General features: G+C 39.3%; 1 protein-coding gene across 2 annotated transcripts in view; it reads right to left on the bottom strand.

Moving 5' to 3' along the window:
• Positions 1 to 221: 221 nt before the first annotated feature.
• The window catches only part of ACTR3B (actin related protein 3B), a 28,471-nt gene continuing 13,297 nt past the window's right edge, over positions 222 to 15,395 (bottom strand). Inside the window, exons 8-12 of one of the 2 annotated variants that reach the window (XM_005480424.4) lie at positions 15,198 to 15,371; positions 12,271 to 12,363; positions 2,217 to 2,342; positions 1,755 to 1,838; positions 222 to 1,157 (exon numbers count right to left, since the gene is read on the bottom strand). In XM_005480424.4, coding sequence (XP_005480481.1) covers positions 1,062 to 1,157; positions 1,755 to 1,838; positions 2,217 to 2,342; positions 12,271 to 12,363; positions 15,198 to 15,371 — 573 coding nt within the window. In that variant the 3' untranslated portion in view covers positions 222 to 1,061. The remainder of the gene's footprint in view (positions 1,158 to 1,754; positions 1,839 to 2,216; positions 2,343 to 12,270; positions 12,364 to 15,197; positions 15,372 to 15,395) is intronic. The other variant, XM_074550675.1, reaches the window with a different exon arrangement.

Below are 15,395 nucleotides of genomic sequence, written 5' to 3'. Positions count from 1 at the left end.
TTTCCCAGGTGTTCAGGATCCTCCATTCACAGAAACTTGACTGGCCCTGGGCAAACAGAAAGGATTTTGAAGTGAGCCCTGCACTAAACAATTCTGGAGCAGAAATCTCCAGAGGTCCCTTTACATTCAGGGTATGTGATCCCACATAGATGACACACAAATGCAAAGCCAACCCCATGAGATGAAGTGGGGGAGTAAATCAGGACTACCACAAACATTCATAAAGATGTTAACAGCTTTTATTTCACTGGTGCAAGGCCCATGTGTCACCCACCACTCACCAACAGCAAAACAAAACATCATCTCCTAAAAAACAGTTTCAGAAAATTCAAAACAAAGGAACAGCGGCTATAATAAACTTCATACAATACTGTAAATCATTTTGCATCATCCAAACACAAACAGATCCATTTCTATCATACATGGCTTTTTTTTTTCCCCAAAAAAATATACCAGCACTGATCCAATACATGCCTCACACCTGGAAATGCATAACACATTCCATGACATTGACAGCTGTTCATGCTTAGAACTAGTCATCAATTCACCCTACCAATATCATAAAATACAAAATGGTATGAAAACCTACATTTACAAAGTACTGTCCCAAATCCTGCAATCTATTCCATTTGGGTAGGTACCTGTATCCATTCCAGCTCCCCTAAAGGCAATGTGGTATTTAGTGCTCCATTGCTAAAGGATTGATTGCAAACTCAGGGCACAAGTGGGAAAGGTTTAGATCTTTCCACAAGCAGTAAAACACTGCCTTATTCTTCAAGATTCAGTTTCAGTAGTATTTGCACAATCTTCTAAACCAAGACTTACCTATTTTCAATTACATTTAGGAAGAAAGAAGGGAAGGCTCTGAGTAGTCAGCAGAGAAATGGCTGGTACTGAAATGACTTGGGGCTGTAAGCTGTGCTTTAGTGCACAACGGTGATCCAAATGCCTCAGAGTTAACCACATCTTGTTTCAGTATTTACAGTATCTGCTGCCTTCCTCTGCACTGCAAGTTTCTTCACCAGCACAGTATCAGAGATCTTATCTCCACTGGATCAGCATTATGACATGACTCCAAAAACGGGATTATGACGACAAATACTAGGGCCATACTCTTCATAGTCCTTCTTGGTGTGACATACTTGGAAAAACTCTGGCTATAAAAATATAAAAAGGATCCCCCCAAAAGCATAAGAATGTAAGCAGAAAAAAACAACAAATAAACAGCATCTTCCTATTTCTTTAGATTGCAGCTTTACGACATTGTATTACATTTTGAAATATAATAAAATGAGAAATATTAGGATATGAATACAACTAATCAAGAAAAGTTTGGTCATAAGACTGCTTTCAAACACAACAGTAAGAAATCCCACTTGGCAGACAGCAATTGCTCCCATTTTCCTGTATTTGCTTCTCTCTTGCAATTCTTCTCTCAATTTAAGACCATTGATTTGGATTCTATATTCCTGAAGTCCTAACTAATCTCTAGTGCTGTTTTAAAGAATAAAGGCATTATATTGGAACTATCATATCAAAGTTACTTTAGAATTATGTCAACTCCTGATATCCTTACTTGAGCAAAGCTCCCATTTGCCCTGTACAAATTTTACTGAGATAAAACTTGGGTAAAGATTGCAGAATGTGACACAGTTTAGGCTGTCACAATGAAGTTTAGAACTTAGTACTCAGATCAAATACACCCAGAATTCAACATGCAATAAAAATTAAGAATAACTTAGATGAAGACTTACTGTTGAAGCCAGCATGGAACCTCCAAACCAAACTGCATAACGCTGCATGTGATGTGTTATCACTTGAACTTCCACTGGTTTGGGCTAAGGAAAACAGTTCATATTCAGTTGGTTTTCAAACTTAACATGGTCAGAACCAGACACCTTTAACTCTCCATTCACATCCCTTATTACCCAGATATGCTCCCCCTAGGAGACCAAGTCATAAAACTCTTCATCATAACTATCATGAAGGACACAAAGTTAAATTCCTCTTGCCTACTGCTCACACATCTCCTAGAAGGAAAACTGCTCACAGTAATTTTACAAAGAGATGTGATCACTGCAAGGCTACCAGTGCTTTTAACAACACATAAACAAATCCTACTGACTTTACAGCATATTTTCACTAGTCAGGTGAGAATTTTGAAGTTGATTTCTGTAATTAGTCATGTAATAAATGCACTTGGAACACACACTCACTTTTATCCGACCACCACTGAGCTCCTCGCTGAGCCGCAGCCTCGCATCCACCACTCTCTTCAAATCCCTCTGCAGTCGTCGTCCAAAGTCCCTGAACATCGTGGAGCCTCCTGAGAGCACCACATTCTGTGCAGAAATTAGACACATTCTGTAAATCCATCTTTGTTGAAGTGAAGGGAGACGACCATCTGATTGATGAGCACCAACTCCAGTTTATTGATCAAATTCAACACCTTTTATAACAGTGCTAATTCACTTCATGCATATTGCAAAACCTGAGCTCCCGATAGGCTGTAGAGAAAACTTCAGCTCCTTCTTTTGTTTACAATACCTGAAGTTAGTTTTATTGAAACCAAGATATGAAAAGTTCTCAAAACCTTTGTATCTGTTCCCAGAACGGCCATCTGTTCCCAGAGCAGCCAAGGACACAATATTGCCTGTTTTTGAGGAAACGGTCTGAGAATCTTGTTGTTTATATAAAAGGTGGCGGAGAACCTTAATTATTTACAGAATCAAGCCTGGGAAAGGCTGCTTTTTCCCTTAGCTGAATATCTTCATGGCCTCTTTCTGTAAGCCATGCTTGAACCAGGCTCTCCAAACATCTTCAAGCAAGTTTCCCAACAGCCAGCACTGCAGAGGTGACCGTTTGAATTTCAGCATCATTAGGAAGCTGACAACGTAAGTAGAACACTTTCAGCACCCCCCAAATCATAGGGACTTCATGGCTCCCCTACTTTTCTCCTTTAAATACAATTATGCAGAATGGGTTATTACAAAGAAGGATTCCATTAAAAACATGAGCTAGTACTCTACATACACAAAGCAGCAGAAATAAGACACTACATCAAGAAGTTTCTCTGGGGATGTTCACAGTAAGCAGTTTTAGCCCTGACACTAAGTAAGATTCAAGTCTCATAGTACATAGCTACAAATCTAGAAAACCATCTAGAACTCTATTTTTTTTTTTTTTTTAATTTCCAGAGTTCTTGAAAAAGGCATTACACCTTCACAGAAAACTGCAGCACAGAGGAAGGTATGATGCCTCTTCCCTTGCTTGTCTGGTATTACTCAGTTTTCAGAGCAGAACAAATGCCTCTCAGCCTGGACTTGTACTTGGATTCTAAAGAGACATTTTAGAATTTCCCAGACCTAATTCTGATCACGTTGCAGCATCCCAGACTAACACAGGAGTAATTTCAAAGGTAGGGGATTCAAAACATAACATTGGTGGCAGCAAAAATGCATTTTATGATCAGAAAGAAGAACTCAACATGACAAAACTGCTCATGTGCCTTTGCACAGTGCTAAAACCTTTAACACATGTCCACAAGGAACTTGGATCAGGAGTTCACTGTACATAGGTCCAAGGATTATCTCTCAGTAACATTTTTGACACTGCAGACCAAGACTGTGCACATAATGAAAGAATCCCTGACCCACTGTTTTCAGCCTGCACATGGATCTAAAGAGTCAAAGATATGCATAAGAAGTGTTCAGACTTGCAGGGTGCAGAAATGCTTGGATTTTAAGCAACAAATTATCAGGGAAATCTTGTTTGTACCTTGTAAAGTGAGAAAAAAGCTGTTTGTTTTTCATGAGGAAAAAAAAGCCCTGCACATCATAAAACCATTACAGTAGGAAAAACTCATCTCTTCACAGTTTCAAATTATTTACAATATAAAAGAATGCCTAACAAGGCAGGTGTGCTTTAAAGGAAAAAAGCACAAGTCTCAATAACATTACTGAAACATTTCCAAAAGGAAAAGAGGAGGACAGAGAAGAGGAAAGGAGCCAGAAATCACAGCTGATCCTAAAGTTAAAGCAGGAGAGAGGATTCCCCCTACTCTCCCCATACACAAGAACATCTCTTCCCCTGCATCAAAGTGGTCATGCACTCCACTTGGGAAAAGGAAATTGCTAATGGGCAAAAAGAGACAACAACCAACCTGAGTGATGAAATAGCAATTAAAAAGATGTCATCAGAAAATATTACCTGGAGATAATGAAGTTGGCAAAGAATGTGAAAGCAATAATTCTATTCTAAGCAAATTAAACTTCAAGCATAATCCACAAAGTGGACAATGTTATCACTAAAAATAGATTCCAGAATAAAGCAAACAATAATTTTTTTTAATACATCCAAGACCAATTCGTGTAACTACCAAGTTAGCAGCATCACTGAGAGGAACTTTCCACCTAGTTATCATTCCAGAGTTAGAGGCTAAGTTACATCTTCTTCAAATTATGATTATTCAAGTACTTATACACACCAAAATCAGTTCAACAATAACACTGCCCAAGGAGACCAGAAGTACCAAGGTGCAAATGTTGAAAAGATGAGTCACCTCATTATCACGTATCTGGACCAGCCAGGCTAAGCAAAATTCTGGATATATGTAACTAGGTGAACCAACTGCATTTAGAAGATGTTTAATTATACAGTTACAGTTCCCCCGCTCCCTGCACTGCTGTCAGTGCCAGACCAAATCCATGCTAACTCTTTAGCAGAAGACTTTTCATGCAGCCTTCAGCAAGTTCTCAACTCAGCAAGCCAGGTCAGAAGCCAGGTACTCCCCACTAACAATGAAAGCAGAGTCCATATCCATTCCAAACCCCTCAAACACCACCTTGCAAAGGACACAATAAAGGTAAGAGAAGATAGTCAGATTAAAATAAACCCCAAAAAACACTGACCTCCACCCTGACCTCTTAAATATCTTCTCTAGAATAAATCTGACTAATTCCAATAACTACTTAAAAGCCATAAAAATAAAGCATGCTAAATACATCTGTGGAGAAAGCTCACTAGTGATGTTTGGGTTTTCAGCCTGTCAGAGAATCCTCAGGCCTCCCAGAGAAAGACATCAAAGAAGTTAGGCTTTAAGTATCTGTTTCCAGCTGATTGCTTTAAAGAAGACTTCTTCTGATCTTACTCTGCTCAAACACACTTCAGCTGGTGGAAGAGCTCCAAGCAGCCCACACGTTTCTCAGCTAACACCAATTATCATACCCGCTGATGGAAAGAACCTCCAGCTGGTCTCACTTTTATAGCTAACTGGCTGAACATTTAAATTGTTTTGAAATAACGTGTTCCCTCATCAGAGAGGGACAAAGCTCTTCCACACACCTGAAAAATTAACAAGCAAATAAATGGAAGTTGGCTATTTCTGGAAGGAGACCAGGGAGTGGATACCATTCACAGGATGATTAATGATGGAAGAGACCTCTAAGATCATCAAGACCACTTCAGAAGGCTGACGAGAAATTTCTCCCTTCCCATCTGTACCTTTTGCTTTTCTTATAAACTCTGTGGTACTGAGTTTCTCCTTGCACCATTTCTGGTATTATGCCTATACAATGTAACACTGCAGAGATATGAAATTACCCAACAAAGCAACCCAGCTCCAGCAACAGAAATCTCTCACTAAATCAAGCTCACATAAAAATTCCAAAGAGTGAAATTAGCTCCTGGAGAACTCAGCACTACCAAACACAAGGTGCTGAACTGGTTTGTGCATCTTCCCACTGCACTGTGGTGTGAGCACACTCTCAGCTGCACACAGCAGACTTTGCAGCACCAAACTGAAAAGCATCCCCTGCTTTTCTGGCAAGTAAGAACAACACATCCCATTTTCCCTTCTTTCCAGCTGACAGCCTAAATTAAAGCAAACATGATGTGACCAGACCACCAGAGACATGTAATGAGATCAATATATGACTGTTAATAAAAATTATTATGGGTAAAACCAGGAAGGTTCACAAGCTGAAGCCAAGCACTTCATTAGCAAGTGAATCAATTAAGCTACATGTCTCTGTTAATTTGGTTAAAACAGGGCACTATTTGCCAACACAGTATGGAAAGTAAAAGTATAAGTATTATTCATTCCAAACAATAAATATAGCAAAAAAAAGTAAATTTATTGTGAGAAACACTATTTTAAAAATACATTTACTTCTAATAATAAAGAAATAATTTCTTTTTCCTTAAAATCATGAATTTAATGTTCATTTCACATTTCAAATCGCAGCAAGAGATTCCAGCATGACTTATGGTGGTTCCATTCTGCAGAAATACGCCTCAGACACAAAAGGCGTATTTCTGGAACCAGAAAATCCTGCAGATGCACTGAGCTATTGTTAAACCAACTAGCAGGAGTAATCCTACAAAATTTTTTATAGCTGTGATGGGAATGAGCAGGGCTTCTCCTCAGTACTCCTGTGCTACAATGGCAGAGTTAATCTCTTGGGGCTTTCATTTAAATACTGCAGGAATACTGCAGGAATGCTCTTCCTGTCCCATGTCCTGTCATGGTGCCAGCAGATGCCATGGCCTGGCAATCTCTCCACCCTTCCCTCACCCCAGAGCCTCCCCAGTCTGCTGCGGGTCAGTAACAGGAATTTCTGTGGTGCTGGAACACAGACAGCAAAGCCAGTCCTACAGTGCCATCTACCCACCGTGCTGTGCAGCTGAGCTGCTCTCACACCAAGGGTTTCTATTTACCAGCAAATGAAGACAGAAGTGATATCGGGGTTTTTACCACCCAGTTTGTCCCTGCACCTAGGGCCTGTCCTGTGTTTGAGGACGGGCTCTTGTGAGCTCAGCAGTTTGACCTGCTGAGTGAACACTGACACAACAAGGGCAGCCCAAGTCTCAAATGTAGCAACGAGCTTGACTTTATAATTTCACTAAGTTTTCATTTTGAGAGAGACTAATCAGAGTCCACAACAGTTGCACACCCAGCTAAGGAGTCACCTTCTCTAAGGAAAAGAGCCCATTTGTCAAAATCTTCTCCCCATGCACCTGTGTTTCCATGGAAAACCTGGATAATTCATCTCCAATAAAACACCACAGTCCAATATCCTACAGTCCCTCACCTCATGCAGAATTTTAAACTCAAGAAGTCGGCTTAGAAGTTTGAGGTCAAGAATGTTGTCATTTGATTCAGCATGCTTAAGCATGCTTGGCAAGGACCTTTCAGAGGTATTTCTGACAGAATTTACCTGGCTTCAGATGTCATTCATCTTATATTCTCTCTTTCAGGTATTTGTGCTAAAAACACAGCAGAGAAAAGTGGAAAATAAATCAGTTGCTGAGACAGTCAGTGACCCTACACTTCTGTTCTTTTAACTGGGAGAAGGCAAGGACCTCAGAACTGTTAATACAGTTCTCATTTAACTCAGGAAGTACCTGGGGAGAGACTCTGGATAACAAAAAACAAAGATCAAGTCGAGCGTGGAATAAAAGTGTTAGTTTCTGAATCTATTACTAACAAAAAATATTGTTTATTAGGATAGCAGCCAGCTTTTAAAACTTTTCAAAGCCCTTTGTCCACCTCTGAAGTTATTATAACTCAATTCAGGAGGAGACTGTTTTTTGACACTAAGTGCCAAAATCTCATGTTTTAATCTCATTAATAAATGTTAGGACAAGTTTCAGAGCACTTTCAGGTTGAAAGAGACTTTTAAATACCAGCTAGTGCTGAAAACATTCCACACCAGCATCTGCTGTGGCTGTACCACAGGAGCAGAAGCTCATCACTGATCCAAGCTGGGTGTGCAGTAGTTACACAGAATTTACTGGTGTGCTCACAGGAACCTGACAGCTGGGGAAGGATCTCATTTTTGTGCAGACCACAGCCCTCATGATGCTACTGCACTCTCCTTGTAATTTCTCTCCATTTCTGAGATATCAGTTATACTATGTATTCATATAATTATAAGTCAAGGAAAGGTTATGGAACAATATTTTAAGAAAAAAGGAAGCTAAGAAATTCTAAAAAAAAAAAAAAATAGAACTAGATGAACTATACACCATTCTTTCCAGAGAACACTAAGGGTGATGGAATGTCTCACTGAGCACCACAAATGCAGGATTTTTAGCTGCATGCAGGATGGGTCATTTTTCAGTGGAATTCAACACACAGGAATAATCAACGTAGCCAGGATGCCAAATTGTTTCATCCATATGGTAAGATCCAAAAATTATCTCCTCTGTCATTTCTCATTTCAATTGAGCACTCATTTTAAATTTCAGTTTGCTTCCTGAAGCTTTGGGTTTGCAAAAATAAAACAAAAAAATTAAATAATAAACCCACCAAAACCCAACTCATTTCTTCAAATTTCAATTCAAGTCCCCTAGTTTCAAACCCATATCTATTTTTTTCTGTTTTAGCAGAAGGCAATTCATCCCAAGCAATCCAGATCTCTCAACTCTGTGTTAGAGAATACAAATCAGTTTTTGCAAGCAATCACATTACGATGATGTAATCATGGGAATTAGAGAGTGCATTGCTGGCAATCATTATACAATTTAAAAAGGCTTCATCATGTGTGAAAGGATGTTTGTGCCTGGTATTGAACAGCTGCAGGTTATGGGATCTTGTGGAGGCACAGAGAAGCTGACTTCAGCTGTGGGATGGATTTCTGAAGGTGCATCTCCCATATTCCAGGCCCCAATGGGATCTGAGAAATGCTCATCAGGCCTCAGCCCTGACAAACTGCACTTGGACCAAGCCCTTCTAGAGCTTAACAGAAACACTGTCTGTTCCCAGAACTAACAGGTGTTAAGTGAGAACCTGGCTTTTAACAGCCTTGGAAACTTCTTTCTTGCCCAAATAACAACTCAAATGAAATAGTATTTTTGTTATTGAACTTTCAAAGAAACTTACCAACTCAAATTGTGGCCAGGAAGGGAAAGTACTATGATTAAAGCCCACTCTCTACAGGTCCTGTAAACAGCAGTTCAAAGTGGAATTCTTTTGAGCTCTCAATTCCCAGAAAATAAGGAGCTCATGTATGTCTCAAACACCAATAACTAAATGGCTGTGGAGCCAACTAAGGACTGTTGGTAACAGCAGACAAGAGTTACTGGTAATAACCAGGGACTATTGGTATTAACATACTGTGAGGAAGAACAGGATTTGGCTGGAGGGGCCAGGCACACACAGGGCATTCGTCCATGAGAACAAACCACAACAGAGCACAAGGAATGAGTGGGATGAAGTTGGCATGCACTACAGGGTGGCATTACTGCCACCAGAAGTCCCCAAAGCCCTCCAACCTATTTCCAGAAAGGCCTGATAGAACATACTGCACATGGCAACTAATTTACATGGAAAGCAAGAAATCTGTATTTGGGGCAGAGAAACCTCTCCATAAAAAGGAACCCCCACCCCAAGCCCAGGGGAGCCCCCAGGACAGACATGTCACTGGCCAGACTGATGCAGTTGGATCAACACTGAAAACAGGACTGGTGTTTCCTTTTTCTCTCTTTCTTTAATTCATCTCTCCCGCTTATCCATGTCTTCCCTTTCACCCTATCCCTTTACCCAAAACCTACTGCTGTGTGCTTAGACAGCAGGTCAGGGACTAACAGACCAATTTCCATACCAAGTGTGTAATTTATTAATAAAACTTTCAGACTCTCTGACTTTTGTAATTTCTTTTGACCAATGAGCATTTACAAATCTTAGATGCTTTCTTCCCTTTAGGCTGGGTTGTCACAGATCTGGCTGAAGTCTTATCAAGGTTCTGCTGGTCCAAACATCAACACAAAGTAAGATAACTGGCCTTGTGAGAGAGATGTTGATCAGATTAGGAAACAGGGATACTGGCAGTAAAACTCAGAAAGACAACAGGACATCAAAAGATGGGTTGTGGAGCAATGATTCAAAGGCTACATCCCACATAAAACCTGCAATAAGGATACTTTTGTGTATTTTCTGCAAGAACACTGAGGAAGAATCCAAATTCATTTGATGGAAACTCAGCTCCAAAGCACAGGCCCTTGGCTGGCCACCACCCAGCACCATGGGCAAGTGAAACTGATAAACCTCAGAGAGAAAGTATGAGTGGAATATTTCTGCATCCATACACTGTTTTATCACTGATACCAAGGGATGCTCATCCCTTTGAAGTGACCTTGCTTCATGAAGATAGCAGCTATTATCATTAATAACTACTGCCATCTCTCAGTACAGTGCATTGGTAATTGTGAAACATTATTTTAACTCAGCAAGTACAATGAATAACAGAAAAAGGGAAAAACAAAGCCTCAGTCAGGGGCAAGCCAAGGGAAAGTTATTTGTCTACTAATTATGATGAGGCAGAAGAAACTTAACCTCAAATTTTAAACACCACTTTCTAATCAGTACCAAACCCTACCCTACCAAGCAAAGAATCTGCTCTGAGGAAGCTTTGGTGTTTCAGATAAAAAGCAGAGATCTCTAAGCACAACCACACATTAAGGGGCTCTAAACCCTGCTGCTACCTAAGCTAAAGTCATTGAAGACATCTACTGCAGAACTGACATATTAATCTGTTAAGAAGTTCAACTTCCCCTTTTATCCTGCCCCACAGACCTGCTCTGCAGTGCTACATCTCATTCTAGATTACAGAGAGTTTACCAGGCAAGGAGAAGAGACTGTAAAAATTTAATAGTTACAAATTATCCAGAGACATGACTTAGTCAGAACTTAGAGTTCATTCTACCAGGTGAGGAACACTTCCACCTTTTACATGAGCACACGAATCTCTGCATGCTATAATTTTATGCTGTTATTTCCAAAACTGTCCTGCACAAGCTGAAAAAAGGGAACCATGGGATGTGCTGCCAATACAGACAAAGCTTGCCATGGACTATGCATGTCAGTACCTTACTTTCCACTCCTTAAAGAAGCAGGAACTGAAAGTACTCTCTGGACTACACCCTGCGTTTAAGCAGGTTTAAGCTGGCCTAATTGTTCTCTCCTTACATATTTTCAGTTTTTATGTACTTTATAAGTGATACAGTACTGACTAAACTGCAGACAATGGGCAGGTACAAGATAAGACTATGGAAAAAAATATTGGAAACCACTACTTAGTAAAGCAGGGGAAGGAGGGTAGTGAGAGACCACAGTATAACCCTTGAAATGGGCAAAACTAAAAGTCCTTCATGCACAAGAATTCACTTTACAAATGTCAGATACAAATAACATCCCTCTGCCACAGCTCCTCAAGGACAATACTTACCTATGCATTGAGCCTTTGCACAAACTTCTCTTTCAAAACTAAAAAGCAACAAATATCTAGTGGCATTTAGAAGTGGCACTTTGTTTAATTTCTATCCAAAGTTGACATTTCTCATTGTGGAGGAAGTGGTAGCCATGCACATGCTTCTGACCTTGATGCTGGTATTTATTCCTTATAGGAATGTGTTTTTTGTTGATGGAATGACAAATTTCTTTTTTTGTTTTTTTTTTTTTTAAAGGAAATAAGTTTAGAAGTTGCTTTTTTGTAATTACATGAAAAGACATTTTATAGGATTTGGGGGATTTTATTTCAAACTTAAGGATAGTTAATTGGATAGGAGCTAAAAAGTTTTGTTTGAGTAATTTAGAAAAAGAAGAGAACAAAGAAACTAATTGTTTTTGTGAGGTGTTTCATCAGGGGTAAGGAACTCTTGCAGCTTGTTTGATTTTTCTTTATGAAGAGTTTTGTTATTTTGCCTTTTATTAAAACCTTTTTGTTTCCAACACTACTGTCACTGACATATTTTATGAAAAATTCTTTTGCCAGGATTTCTTTTCCTGGGAGGGTGGGAAGCTTCAGCTTCTCCATGTTTTGCTCCTCTGGAATGTGATTTGGGGAGCTGTTTACCCAGCATATTAATTGTTTTTAATTAATGGCCAATCACAGCCAGCTGTGTCGGACTCTCTGAGTCTGTCACGAGATTTTATTATTCATTCCTTTCTAGATTTCTGATGTCTCCTTTCTCTTTCCTTAGTATAGTTTTAATATATAATTTCTTTTAATATAATATAAAATCATAAAATAATATATCAGCCTTCTGAAACATGGAGTCAAGATTCTCATCTCTCACCTCATCCTGGGGACCTTCAAACACCACCACACAATCACAAAAGTCATCCTGGTAATTTTTATGCTGTCTAAAGTAGCTGAGCTATCTTGAGTGTGAAATATATCTCCAAAAGCTCCTGAGATCTGTCTTGAAGAGGCTCCTATTTCAATTCCTCAAACAAATGACATGAATCCCACCAGGGAAGGGCCATACCTTGTACAACGGCCGCCGGACGTCAATGGGACAGTTCTGTATCACCTCATCCACTACATCCGAAATGGACTCCATGAAATCAGGGTTAGCAAACTAAAATGGAACAGAACAGGCATTAGATTTTTTCATCCAAAGAACAGAGTAAAAAGGCAGAAGTAAGACTGTGGAGAGACTTTATAATAGGGGATGAATGGGAGTTTCAAGTCTTGCTCACAATTTATTCTACATTAAAACAAACACTTCTCTGCAAAGGAAATGAGAATTTCTTTTTTCTGATAAGAAAATCAGATTCTCTTCCTTGGGCAGAAATTCACTGTTAACAATTTAGGCACTAAGCACTTTCATTGCCTGCAAGATGAGTTTGAGTTTTCCTGCAATATTAAACACACTGTTACCACTCACTGTGGTCCTGCCTTTCCTTTCAAGTGAGGTTAAAAAAACAGTGCAAATCCAAATGTTTCCCTGCAAGAAGCTTTTAATGCTGCTAAAATACTTCAGGTAAATTGCTACCAAAAAGTTAGATTTTTTTTTCCCAAGCCCAGGAAGCATCTAATGCTCAAAAAAGCATAAATAGTCTAAGATTTTGAGCAAAAGCCCCTATCAATGCAAACATGAACACAGTGCTAATTTCTGCATCTATAAAACTAGAGATTAAGAGCTGCTACTGCTAGAAAACAATCTAGTGGAAATTTTCCACTTAAAACTTAACATAAGTTTTAAAGTAAAGAACTGGTAATAACCCACGTTTTTTTCCTTTCAGAGGGTAAACTTCAAAAAATTTAACTAATTACCAATACACAATAATATACTATTGTAGATCTATTATAAGCTTCAGTGTAGAAATATGTGGGATTTAAATTCAAAACAAAATGCATGGATGAACAAATAACAACAGTCAAGCATAACAAGGATACACTGAACGGAGAGAAAATTAGCAAAGGAAGTTGGCTTGGAGCTCAGGAGCCCTAAGAATGATGGGGGCACTTCCCAAGAATTCAAACTAACTTCCACAGTAAGAATGAATCATGCAAGAAGCAAAAAAATGAAGCCACATAAACCAAAAAGAGAAGCTGCTGCACACCGAGTTTTCATCTGAATGAACTACAGAATATGAACTACGTGAGAATAAAAACTCCTGAGCTCTCCATAAAGATATTGATAAAACAGCAGGGAAAAAGGAGTAAGTAGGAATGAGAGTTAGGGTATAACATCATCCCAGAACAGGGACAACAGAACTGAATGCAAAACTGCAGTCTGCCAGCCAATATAACATGGTTGGAGAATGGCAAGTAATATCTCTAGTTTAAAAAGTAGAAAAATAATCTGGATAGCCACAAACCCTAAGACCTAACTTCAGGAGTATTAAAGACTTCAAAACAAATTCTGTAAACTGAAAATAGGAAAAGATTACAAGACAGCTTTACCAAAGGCAGCTTTTACCTAGCTAAGCTGCTACCCTTTCAAGCGAGGAGTTAATGAAACACAACAAGAAATTCTCTTTGGATGCAGTATACATGATCTATTGTATTTTTCTTGTCTAGGAAGTCAGTTCAGGTTTGGGTGGTTTTTTCAATACAGCATCAAGAAACTACCAAGAAATGAAAAAAATGGAAATTGGCTCTTTATCCCATTCCCAACAGTCTTTTTAGAGACTATGGAATGAGAAACTCTTGAAATGATGTCTGACATGGGATTCAGTGCTTCTCTGTTAAATCACATTGGTAAACAGCAGGGAAGAAAAACTATTTAGCCCAGAGATTTAATACTGGCAGAAGATCAGATGGCTACAAACTGACCAAAGAAGATTACAGCTGGAATTCAAAAAAAGGTAGCAGAAAGAAGCTTTTTAATATTCTTCCAACGAGGAGGGTAGAAAAAGGGAAACTTCACCAGTATTGATGTGGATTTTAATAAAATTTTTAACAGTATTACAGACTATGGGTGCCTGAGTAAGTTCAACTAGGTGTGCAGGAATGGAGAGGACCTGTATTAAAACCTGACTCCTTCCTCTCAACAATTTCCTGAAACTCACTCAAACTGAACTATCAAAAATCAGAGAGATGAGGTACAGTAATCTTTCCCAGAATTGCACATACTACTTACGACCACACCAAGAGAGATTTCAAGAGATTTCCTTCAAGGATAAATTTATCATCCATGCCTTACAAACTGACTCAGTATCAAAAGTCTGCATCCAGTATTTAGAATATCATCAAGGCCATGCTTAGTAGTGCCCAAAGGGATTGGAAGCATACAAAGTATAAAGGCAGACTCTGTGACAGTGTTCACAGGGGTCTGAAGATGAGGGCAGAGACGAGGATCTGACTCCATTTTTCAGAGGCTTGATTTATTATTTTATGATATATATTATATTAAAACTATACTAAAATAATAAAAGAAAGTATTTCATCAGAAGGCTAGCTAAGAATAGAAAAATAAAGAATTATAAAGGCTTGTGTCTTGAACAGAGTCTGAGCCAGCTGACTGTGATTGGCCATTAATTAGAAACAACCACATGAGACCAATCACAGATGCACCTGTTGCATTCCACAGCAGCAGATAATCATTGCTTACATTTTGCTCCTGAGGCCATTCAGCTTCTCAGGAGGAAAAATCCTAAAGAAAGGATTTTTATAGAAGATGTCTGCAACAAGACTTGTTTAAAGTGATGCTGAAAGAAGAAAATGCTATACAAAAACTGTGAAATGAAACAATTACTTCTCAAGTTCAGACTGAAAGAGGAACAGAACAAGATGTTTTAACCGTTAGACTGGACACCACAAAACCACTTTTCTGCTGTGCTGATGTTACCTGTGAGTGCACCCGGCTCGTGTTCAGGAGACTCACTGGCCCCTCACTGCCACGGGATGGCGCCCAGACACCGGCAATGGCACAACTGAGCACAGATATTCATTCCCTGCTCTTACCTCGGGATGGAAGAAGATTTCTGGCCCGAGGAACCTCTCGTAACCAACATCGATAACAAACTTGGTTTTGTTGATGGCGTTGATGCCCGTGTATTGTTTGATCCACCTGCGAGAGTCCCCGTCGTACTTGGCAAATTCCTTCACGATGTCGGGGCAAATGTAACAGTATTTCTCCTGTTGAGAAACACCAGGTGTTAA

This window comes from Zonotrichia albicollis, chromosome 1, assembly GCF_047830755.1.
Source record: "Zonotrichia albicollis isolate bZonAlb1 chromosome 1, bZonAlb1.hap1, whole genome shotgun sequence".
Lineage (NCBI taxonomy): Eukaryota > Metazoa > Chordata > Aves > Passeriformes > Passerellidae > Zonotrichia > Zonotrichia albicollis.
The sequence above is the reverse complement of the archived record's forward strand: the minus strand, read 5'-3'. Positions and strand labels throughout refer to the sequence as shown.